Source organism: Glycine soja, chromosome 18, assembly GCF_004193775.1.
Source record: "Glycine soja cultivar W05 chromosome 18, ASM419377v2, whole genome shotgun sequence".
NCBI classification, from domain to species: domain Eukaryota; kingdom Viridiplantae; phylum Streptophyta; class Magnoliopsida; order Fabales; family Fabaceae; genus Glycine; species Glycine soja.
This window is the reverse complement of record NC_041019.1, coordinates 53,925,258-53,937,222: the sequence shown is the minus strand read 5'-3', so window position 1 is coordinate 53,937,222 and position 11,965 is coordinate 53,925,258. Positions and strand designations below refer to the sequence as shown.

At 31.6% G+C, this 11,965-nt stretch overlaps 1 protein-coding gene across 1 annotated transcript; it reads right to left on the bottom strand.

The window, feature by feature from the left end:
• Nucleotides 1–2,445: 2,445 nt before the first annotated feature.
• LOC114395160 (probable WRKY transcription factor 72) lies at nucleotides 2,446–5,381 on the bottom strand. Its single transcript, XM_028356869.1, has 4 exons — nucleotides 5,232–5,381; nucleotides 4,314–4,826; nucleotides 3,906–4,019; nucleotides 2,446–3,638 (listed from the first exon to the last, which is right to left on the bottom strand). The coding sequence occupies exons 1-4, from the start codon at nucleotides 5,286–5,288 to the stop codon at nucleotides 2,697–2,699; spliced, it is 1,626 nt and encodes a 541-aa protein (XP_028212670.1). The 5' UTR covers nucleotides 5,289–5,381; the 3' UTR covers nucleotides 2,446–2,696.
• Between the last annotated feature and the right edge of the window lie 6,584 nt (nucleotides 5,382–11,965).

The following is an 11,965-nucleotide window of genomic DNA, read 5'->3' as shown; positions in this document are numbered from 1 at the left end:
TAAAATCCTATGATATTTTTAAGTTAAAATCATTTCAATAAAGAATTTTATTGATTTTTCTATTTAAAATTTATAGTGTTAATTACTAATACACTCATACTAAAAAATCCTATATATATATACTTATTTTGTAAAAATAATTTTTTAGAGTGATTTCTCATTCTTATAATTCATTTCTAATTTTAATCATTAAATCTTAAATTTTTAGTTTAAAAAAATCTTAAATGGACAAAACTTGAACCTAACTAATGGGTAAATGATAACTACTAAATAAGAGTTATTTTTTATAATAAAATAGAGTTAAAATATCTTTAAAAATAATTATTTAACAGTTATTCATACTTAATAGTTGGGAATTGATGTTTTTCCTATTATGCCTTGCAGATATAAAAAATGAAAGGATTAAAAGCAAAAAGGATGCAGAAAATACGAAATATTAGGCCCAGCCCAAGATGTGCTCAGCGCGAAGGCCCAAGTCCATTCCAGCGCTCAGAGCACTCTAATTCACACCTAAAGTCTAGGAACTCTTCCTTAGGAAATTCTCTCTCTCATCATTTTTTTTATTTCCTTCTTTTGTCCTTTATCCTCCACCAGTTCTTATATCCCTATCCCAGTGCAAGGCTCTCATGACTATGAGAGACTAAATTCCTAATTAGGGTCTGACAGGCCTAAAAAATCAAAAGATGTATGATGTATTTCATATTTATCAATGCAACAGGTATTTTCTATCCTATTATCTTTTCTCATTCTAATTTCATGCATTACTCATCTTTACATTATTTTAGGGGTTAGATGTTCGACAGAGGGTAATCCTTAATAAGAATATAAGGAAGGTGTGCATGCATCAATTTTAGGGATTAGACGCTCGACAGAGGATAACTTCTAATATAACTAAAAGGAAAAGATATCATAATAAAATCATTGCTAGACATAGAATGATTGCATTATGTTCAAACATCAAAACACGTATCTAGAATTACGGCTTCATGCATTTTATCTATTGAATCTTTGCGAAGACATTTGAAAAATAAATAGGTAAAATAGATTTGTCATCATGAGACTTGGGGAAAAACATTTGTGACTTCTCAAGATGCAACAAAGCCAATCACCCATGCCGACAACGTCGTCCATGTCGACTCTGTCGCCCATGTCGATTCCGTTTTCATGCCCCGTACCCATGCAACCATGTCCTGCATCATTACCGGCTCCGCTTCCCATGTCGACTGTGCCTCCATGTCCTGCACCTGTACAACCATTCCCTACACCCTTGCCGCCTCTACTTCCCATGCCTGCTGCCTACCTACTCGATCTCTGCCACACTCGCGCCGCCGTTTCATGCGACAAGCTCTTCAATGTTGTTGCTCAGTATGGACGTGCAACAGCTCCTAATGACAAGGCTTTCAAAGGGAGAAACATGACGTTGTCTGAGATGGGAACTGAATACTATGGACCTACGCAAGCGCCAACCAACTGTGTTTGCATTATGGACGGCTGTTGACCCAGAGGAGCCTCGCCGAAACAGACCTTGGGATCCTGGAAGACTTGGACGGACTCGTAACACCTTGAGGACAAGGTGTTACTTGATGGGCTCGGGAATGATACAGTTGATACTGGGGTCTGCAAGAAACAAGGGCTACAAGGCCCAAAAGGAAGGGTGTACAACCAGCTTACTTGAAAGAGTATGTGCAGAATGGCTAGCAGGAGCAAAACGTGCTAATAAGATAGTGGGTTGTTAAAAAGAATAATATTGTTATCATTCTGTTAGGATATTTGTTATTTGCTTTTATCCTTTCCGTTAGTGTTGTCGGGAGCTTGTCCCTGAGCACTTAGCTCTATATATGTAGGAATGATCTTTCCTTTGGAAGGTAGAAAAATAATACAAATTTCTTCCTTATCTTTCTCTTTTATGGAGATTCCTAGCCCTCAAAGCTAGGTTGTTCTTTTCACCCTATGCTTGCGTTCCTAACACACACCCAACTTGATTTAAACAATTGCTTAAAGTTCTTTATATACCAATACACAAGTTACTTGCTATGCTATTCAATGTTGGACAAAAGCTCAACTATTATACTCCCAACAGCTGCAAAAAGTATGTGGCACAAGATCAAGTCCCCTTGTGGGCAGTTATAAGCTACTTCTTGACAGGTGTAGAAGAATTCTGCTCTAAGTGTTTGATTTTACCCTCAGCCAATGCACGTGTTTTATAATCTCTTAAACCATGTAGGCTTAGTAGATTACATGGATTGGGCCTATACCCAGTCCGTAACATTTGGTAATTAGCCTTGTTATTCCAAAAGTATGAATCCAGATAATTGTAAAACTCGACAGATAGAGCTAAGCAAATAAATTAGTTAAATAATTAACTACATTGAAAAAAATTAAACATTAGGCATGCATGTATGCCTTGCGAACTGCGTTGTATGGTCCGTTGATTTTAGAGCAATCTAAAGCATGAAATTTATAGTAGTAGCTAGACTTTTGTAATAATTTCTGTAATAGGTTGTCTTTATACTCTGAGCAGATGCTCGAGTGTTACAAAAATGGAATTGAATAACTAGATTGTAGGGGGAGACAACATGAATTTCTAGCTAGCTAGTCGTTCTTTTGGTTTCTAAACTTAATCTATTATTTGTGGGGTCCTATATATTTTGACATGAAATAATAGGATCTTGGCCAAGTCAAAGAGGAAGAGAAAGCTAATGATGTGAGTTCATTTCTTGAACATAATGGTTGACCTGATTTGTGCTACTCTTGGAGAAAGAAAATGGCAATGATGGTTGGAGAAAAATGAAGCTTCCTGCCTCAGAATTCTTTGAGGACAAACTTTTGAAGTAGCTTGTTAAGCATTCTTTCCTATTCTGGTTCAAGGGATTGGGTGAAGCCAATTGAAAATGCTCCCCAAGTTTTAAGTTCAACCCTGAACCAAGAACATTGTCTGATTCCTCTTGGTTCCCACTGCTTGATCCATTCCCCACTATTGATGAAACTGCAGCAGCTATTACTGAACGAAGACTCGGGTCTGTGCTGATTGCCTTTGTTATTGTTTCTGCCAAAGCTTCTTTGGAAGGAGTTTGCTTTGTTATGCTTTGTTGATAGAAATTTTCTTGGAAATATTGATTTCCCTTGATAACTGGCCTAGTCATGGGGATTTTGTCAATTGGTGTTGTGGAAGTGTCACCCCCCTTACCCCAAATGGATGGTATGAAGTTATTATCTTGGGAACAAAAGCTGAGACTAGCTGGAGAAAATTTTGGGTTTGAAATTGAAGCAATCGTCGAAGGTAAGCGATGATGGAATTGAGTTGATGAGGAGGAATTAGAAGCTGAAGAAGTCATGTCTAAAGTGATTGTTGAAAACAGATTTGGTGAGACATGGTTTGGTGGTGATAACATTTGTTTGGCTCTTAGTTCATCAAACTGGTGACTGAAACTCACACCATTGAGTAGTGTGGTAGGAGCATTTCCAAAAGATGCAGAATTGTGGCTTGTAAGGTGAGATGTTGAAGAACCTGACAACAGCATGGAGGCAGCAGCTGAAGTGGTTGAAGCCATGGCTGTGGCTGAAACTGCAAGAGGGTGGTTGTGTGTTCCTTCATATGTGGTGATTAAGATGGACAAGTCCTCAGCACACCTTTGCACCTGAAGTCATACATGCATTAAATTTGGGGTATTATTACTCAATACATCTGAAACTTCAATTTGCATTCAACAATAATAATGCATATATGAGTTTAGCTTATATACTGTGAATTTATAATACTTTTAGACAGATATTCACTAGGAATTTACTATTTTATTATGTTATCCAATTTATTAATATGATGATGAAGTGAATTGTTATTTGATGACAATGTTTAGTAAGTTTACACTGATAAGGCATATAAATTAAACTATATGTATGTATACCTGCTTCCTGACTGGACATGTTGGTGCAACTGTGCAACGATAGTATGCCCTTGGACATGGATTTCCCTTTGCTATCTTCTGTCCATATTTCCTCCACTGGCATCCATCATTCATCTGTTTGGAAGGCATACCACCAGATATTACACACACACATATATATATCATATCCTAGAATACAAGAATGAAAATATACGTGCATAGTTGGTTGTTTCATAAATACTAAGAAAAAATATCACTTTGATTTCTCTTTATTACGGTTTGCAAAACTTGTTTTTAAATATTATTTCTTATAAAAAATTATAAACAAAGCAATATTTTTATAATTATTTATCAAAAAAAACTAAAAAAGTAAAAACAAAACATTTTCTATAACCAAATTAAGATGCGTTATTGTTCTTTGATACTGACCGTGGGAGTATCACATCTTGCTCTCACAGATACCCTGGCTCTCTTGGCTGGCATTTGATCTGAAACGTCATCATTTACATTTATCACTTTTGCTGATTGATTTGTTCCCTCAGCTTCAACTTCCTTTGGTTCTTCTGAGCTATTCGTGGGACTCAAATCAGACACAACCTCCATTGACAAAAGGTGTTTGGAGTCTAATCCAAGAGTAAGGTTGGGTCCAACGTCTTCTTCTTTTGGTTTGTTGGAGTATCCAATTCTTGCTAATTCTTTCTTAGGCTCCATTGGACTCCTTCCAAGGCAAAGTGACACAAGCTCAGGCTCTGCAGTTTCATGATCAAGGGAAGTAGATGAAACAGCTAAACCCTTCTTTGAAACATCTTTGTGAAGGATGTCAAAGAAACGGAGTTGAAGGGAGTGATAGTCCTTTTCTACTCTTTCCAGCATCATCTTCAATCTCTCATTTTCTTCCTTCACCTCACCCATTTCAGTTTTAGCAGATTTGAATTTATCTTCCTGTATTTCAAAACAAACAGTAATTATAACAATTAATCAGCTATTTGATTCCTGAAGAGAAACTTTTGTTTTATTCTTTACTCTTCCATATTTTTCATGCCAAACTACATGTGATTTGTTCATTCAATTGAATAATTGCTTGGTTGGTTAAGGTTTGCTTTACATGAACAGAAATCTTTCTATATTTTCGTCAAACTCTGTAAATAAAAATTTAATAGATTGATTGATGTGATGTAATTAAAAAAATCCTGAGATATATCAGTATTCAATCAAAGTTAGAAAGCTGTCTATATACCTTGTTAATTAATTAAAGACACTCATGAATATAAGATAGAGAAAATTATTCAGAAACAGTATAGGATGCACAAGAAGAAAGATTAGGGAAGGGAAAGGAGTAGCATATACCTTTGTAACTCTCTTCTCTTCTATCTCTGGACCATTGGGGCTAGACATTTTTGACATGGCCTCAATTATTACTATTTCTCAAGTAGAGTTCCCTCAATTTCAAAATATACAAATGGCACAATTGTGCAACACATACCCTCTTATAGACCAAACAACTATATGAGCTAGACACGGTATAAATCTAATTAAAGAAATACAGATCCAATAGCTCTCTACCATTACGCAGCCACCACCCTTCAAATGTCAACACCAAATTGGTAAGATAATATTTGTGGGACTTATTATAATTATTGTACGGTTAAACTAATTATATGATCACCCAAATCTGAGTCATAAATGAGGTTGAAAAGGAGAATTTTGACACACAAGTTGTGCATTACTTAATTTGATAGTTGAAGCTTGGTACTCATGAGAGGACGTCACATGGAGTATGTGGTCAAAGTTGCAACATGGAACCAGTTATTAGCCATGGCGGCGAGTGAGAGCACCTCTGAAATCTTTGTCAATGGTGTAGCCTTATTACGCGGTCCACACGCTGCATGGTTGTAAGCTATTGCTCTTCTGTCAACGTAGTGTGCCATTGACCTGCTTTCTATGAATGCATTGCCACGAAGGATAATAAAAATATACTACTTGGTGTTTTATACTATCATTTATGTACAAGTTGATTATATAATTAACACTAGTCATCGTGTTCATCTTTTCCATGTCCTTCTGTAATTAATAGTTGAAATGTTTATTATGTTTAAGATTTATTTCATCTAAATTGAATTAATCTTTAGATTACATACGCTATATATATGGTAATTAAGGTAATTGGTTTTTTAAATAATTATTTTTAATTGATTCACCGTCTAAAAAACTTCTACAATGACATTCTTGAAATGCATACAAAACTCTAGTGTTTATTATATCTGTCTTATATAGTAAAAAATATGTTATACTATATATTTACGGATCATTTACATTATTTCAGTTTTAGTTGGCAGAATAGCACCACATTAATAGTATAAAAATAATTGGGTATTTAAAAAAAATATATTATTTGTCTCAAACAAAAACGTATTTTGCACGATTTTCCAATGTTAATTACTTACTTTCATACAAAAACAAACCTTTTATTAATAAATGTAATTTATTGGGCATAAAATATGCTCATTCAAAGCCTGATCATACAATATGAAGAAATAATTAACTTACCAAGTTTTCAAAGGTCGCGCACCAAACAAGGGTCACAGGACAAATGCTAAATTAAATTGAGTTTTCGGTCCTTAATTACTGTTACTGTTACATTTTCTAATAGTTGTTCCCGATCAAATATTGTAGGTCTTTTTGCATTATTTTTTAAATAACGTCTATGTTTGGTTAACCTTTTAAAATTGGAACTAGCCCAAAGTGTATGTCTCGGGATCTGAGTGTTACGTATTACCCTTTAATATATTTAGATACCAAATGTCAGAAAATGACAGATATATATATTATTTTTAAGGAGGAGCAAGAAAGATACTACAAAGTAAAAAGATAAAAGAAAAAAATCATATATATATCATTACTAAAATGTCGTCTGAAAACATTTAAAATAATTTGGATATGATAGTTGGATTATAAAACATATAATGGTGTCAATGTGATAATTAATTAAATAATTCGTGGAGTTAATGCTTACATTCATACAAGTATGCATCGGTTAGCCATTAAGTAACTCCAATGGATTTTTTAGGGCTTGACTAAATTAAATAACTTAGATTCCATTCCCTAATTCTAGTTGGCAACCGAACATAATTAAGTATTTGATTCTGGCTTCTAGCATTGGGGGCTTGTGTGTGAAATTCAGAACTATATATGACAAAGAGGCCATCCAATATATATATATATATATATATATATATATATACAGTCACATTTTGACGTAGGCCTTAATATTTCGACCGTATAGGCATAGGATATTAATTAATAAAGGCGCCTCTTCGAGCGGTGTAGGTTCTTCAGATTGGAGGTCAAGTAATATTCACTTATGTATCAACTGTTTTACCCTTTCCATTGTGCAGTTTTAATTAATGTTTTGTAGAATTGGTCTTGTTCAAACCCAACGTTCAACCACTATTACTTGTCAATGGGTTAGCATGTACTATTGCACCTTTTCCACTGCTCTGAGTAATTGTTAATTATAACGTATCTTATAATAGGCTAATAAGTTAGTCTAACCCCTCTGTTGCTATTCGATACTTGAACTTGATGCTGCAAAATTAACACAATGAATTAAATCTTACTATATAATATTTATTGGATTTTTTTTTTCTTCTAAAATTCGCTAAATTCGAATTTAGTCTCCAAAACAAATTTTGACTTTGAAACTATTTGGAAAGAAAAAAAAAATCACTATAAATTGTAGACTTATTTGATGCTTTAACTTGATGTTGCAAACTAACACAATTAACTAACTCTTATATAATATTTATTGGATAAATTATGTTTTTTTGTTCTTTTATAAAATTTTAAATTCGAATTTAGTCTCCAATTTTTTTTTTTTATGTTATACTTCAGTCTCCCAAAATAAGTACAAAACCTTTTATTGTTCATCCAACATGCTAACATCATTAGTGTCATTGCGTACATGGCAAATAGACACTCACGTTTAATGAGTCAATTAGTATTTTTTTTAATGAGGTATTGTCATATCATCAAATTGATATGCATAACCATTTTTAAAAGAACAAATTAGGAAACGCTTAATCACGAACAATGAATCCTAAAATTTTCAAATTACTTAGTCAAAGAAGGTTGTGACATGCAGGCGTTCTAGCGCAGGTGTTTGGTGTAACTCTCTAGTAGTCTTGTTGTTAATTGGTCTCGTATAGAGAGAAATGAATGATTCATCGTCATGTTTTTGTAGAGGGGTGGATGGTTCATCTTCTACCTCTTCAACGATTATTTAGAAGCTCTAGAGTGTATGGGTGTGGAGAAATGGTGATGTTGTTGATGATTTCAAATAGTGAGAGAGTAGAGAATTTTGGAGATATCGGAGCTAGGAGGTAAGTGTTGGTTTTTTATTTTTTTATATTTTTTCGTGGGTGTGAGCGAAACTTGAAGACAAGCCAGAGCTTTGTTTCTGCGCGCATGATCTTGCTATTTCTTTTATTATTTATAGACTCATGATAAATTCATATTTGACGAACTTATGTGCTTCATTTCATTATTTAATAAAGAGAAAAGGAATTATAAAAATTTATAAAACAACGAAAATATTACTATAGTTTTAAGTTTTAGTATTAAATAAACATAGTTAGAATAAATTAATATATTCAACTGCATATATTTTAAATAAATTGATAAATAAAGAAATACATACGTATACATACATATATATATATATGTGCATAATTTATATCATCAATTATTATATTAAATAAAGTAGTATGAATTATACTAAATTCAATTATATATCTAAAAATATTGATTTTTAATTATTATTTTCATAGAATATATTTTAATGTAATCAAAATTAAAATAAAAAAGATATATATAAGTAAAATAGAATTAAACACAAATCTTTAAAATATATTTTAAAATCTTTTACAATTTTTGTAACAGACTATTAAATTAAATGAACTAAACTATATATTTTAACATAAGAGGAAAACAACAATGCAATACTCGCATCTCTAGGGGAGAGTAGTGTAATTTATTATAAACTTATCAGAAGAGAAAACAATATAATAGTCTCATCTAGATGGGAGTATAATTTACTTTAACAATATTTAATTGTTAAATAGACTAAACTTTATATTTCACTATTAGTCCTTTTACCTGTGTCATGATCAGGCCTTTTATATTGAATGTAAATTATAAGAAAAAAGAGGGATAATGAGTATAAAGAAATATGTAGAAATTGTTAATATTTATTGGATATAATACTCAAGAACAAAAAACACATATGATTAAATATGTTATAGAACAAAAAAATTCATAGTTAAGCTAAACATTACAACAACATATTTAAAATAAATTATTCATTTTTATTTTATTTTTGCTAACAGTAATCTATTCTTTTATAGTTGAAAGTTATGAGATTAATTTCTCAAGAAAATAAAATATTAATTAAGAGAAAATTTATTTTCCCCCATGTTACTTTATTCACATATATAGTGAGGGATTGAATTACTAACATAAGCTATTTGTCACTTATATCACATCTTGTAAGTATGTAGTAAATATTTTTATTAGTACTTTAATATTTAAAATATTACAACATATATTAGATTAATAACATTTCAAATATAAGTTTAAATATTTTTACTAGTATTATAATATTTTTAATATGTTAACAGTCAAGCTAAAGCATTTTTTGTAAAAGGTTTCAACCATAAAAAAGTATCAGGTAAATATTATATTAGTTTTTGAAAAAAAATAATCTGAAAGTTCTAGAAATTTCAAAAAAGAAAAATACAATAACTAGCCCAAAAAAAATATAGTTGTTGCATATATTATAATAAATTGCATTCGTCAAGTTTTATAATATTTTATCCCTACTGTCACAATTAAAAAATTAAAAAAAGGATGCAAAATATTAATATTTAACTGTATTTGAAAAGTGTTTAATAAGATGTATATTTTCTAAATGAATATAGTAAAAAAGAAAAACATATGTTTTCTTCATCATTCTCTATTGACATTGGTACAGTGCCAAAACGAAGGTATATATATTTTTTCCTTGTAATTAAATTACTTATATGATTAATGAAGCTAAATTCAAATGTGTATCAGAATTAAAACAAGCGTCGTCTTGATGTGTGTGGTCCACGTGAATGAGCACAATTTTGTGTTGCATTTAGGGTTAGTAAAGGTGGGTGGGTGAAATTTTTAATTTTTAACAAATTATTTTGATGTACTTAATCTCTTATTTTTTAAAAATTTGTGAATTTTATCTTTCATTATTTTATCCTAACATAAATGCATTCCACTTTTTGCTCTATTTTTTTATTAATTTCTGCATCCAACTTACGTTTTGGCAAAAATTTTCCACCGATTTCACCTTTTTACTAACCCTAAATCCAACATAATATTGTGCTAATTCACGTGGACCACTCATCAAGCTATCATCATTTGGCTTTTTTATTGTTTTAGTTCGGATACACGAAAAAAATATTAAAGATATATATTATTTCTTTAACCATCATCATCAATGTCTAACCCATTTTCAAACAAACTCTAATGGCCGTCAGATTAAAAGTCCATTCATTCAACGGAAACAAAAAGGTTCCCAACTTGGCACATGAAACTAAGCTTACCAAGTAGAAGTTGTCATGAAACAATGTTAAAAGAGAAAGAGGAATAAATGATACACTTTTCTTTTTTATTGTATTCATTTTAGAAATATATATATCTATTTCAATTCAAATACGATTACGTATTGACATATTGCATCCTTTATTGTTATTTCATGATAATAAGATTAATTCAAACATTATAAAAACTAGATAAATGTTATTTATTATGTATTTAACAATTGTTGTAAAAAATATATTTTGTGGTGTTATGTCACAATATTGATATACTAATACCCAATATTTTTTAGTGTTTTGTAGCCACAATGATTATCCTTTTCTAGTGATTTTAAACTGTCAAAAGTATTGGGTAAATATTGTGTTAGTTTGTGACAATCATATAAAAATATCAATTGTTCAATAAATCTCAAAAAAGTTTACAGGGATTGTTTCCCTATTGCTGTTTGAATTCACTATTTTTTCTATTAATAATATTTGGGTCTGTTTAGGCAAATGGTTTATAGTCCATTAGGTGCCAACCTAGCTAGTTGGGATTTTTGCGGCTATTTTGATGCTTGAGCTCGCCTAATCTTTTATCATAAAAAGGTACTTATTAAGATGTAATTTATTTATAAAAAAAAAGAGTAAAAAAATATCTTTTATTCCTCGTTCACTCTTGACATTGGTACAATGCCAAAAGAAAGGTATATTTTATTCTCCATGAAAATTATTTATACGATTTCAGAAGTTGAATTCAAATGTAAATGGAGAATCACAAAATTTTTTACCCTCCTCTCCTCTTATTGCCTAGATTGAACTTTTGAGCATAATTAATGATAACGGTTAAATATAAGCGATTTGTAATAATAAAAATATAATGAAAATGTCCTTAAAAATGATTATTTAGCAGTTATTCATGTTTAATTGCTAAGAACGACTAATTGTTCCCATTCATGGTTTGCAGATATGAAAATGAGAGATTAAAAGCCAAAAAGATGCAGAAAATATAAAAAATATGAAGATTTTAGCATCAGGTCTCGTCTAAGACACACTCGACGCGCTCTGCACACTTAACGCAAAAACAAGCACCCGCGCTAAGCGAGCAGAGCACACTAAGCGCGAGTACGCAGGCCCAAGTCCACTCCAGCAACTATAAAGGGAGTCAAGCCAAGGAGAAAAGACACACCGAGTCTCAAAACACTCTCATACACACCTAAAGCCTAAGAATTCTTCCTTAGAGAATTCTCTCTTCTCTCCCATCATTTTTTCTATTCTTTCTTCCATCCCTTCTCCTCCACCCGTTCTTATACCCCTTTATCTTAGTGTAAGGTCCTCATGGTTATGAGAGGCTAATCCCTTAATTAGGGCCTAGCAGGCCTAAAAAATCAAGAGATGTATTGCATACTTCATATTTATCAATGCAACAAGTGTTTTTTGTCCTATTATCTTTTCTCAATTTTTATTTCTTGC

Coding starts and splice junctions, on each gene's coding strand:
- LOC114395160 (XM_028356869.1), bottom strand. CDS start 5,288: ATGTCAAAAATGTCTAGCCCCAATGGTCCAGAGATAGAAGAGAAGAGA. Junction 4,020..4,313: donor CAAGATGTGATACTCCCACG/GTCAGTATCAAA, acceptor CCTTCCAAACAG/ATGAATGATGGATGCCAGTG. Junction 3,639..3,905: donor CATGTCCAGTCAGGAAGCAG/GTATACATACAT, acceptor GTATGACTTCAG/GTGCAAAGGTGTGCTGAGGA.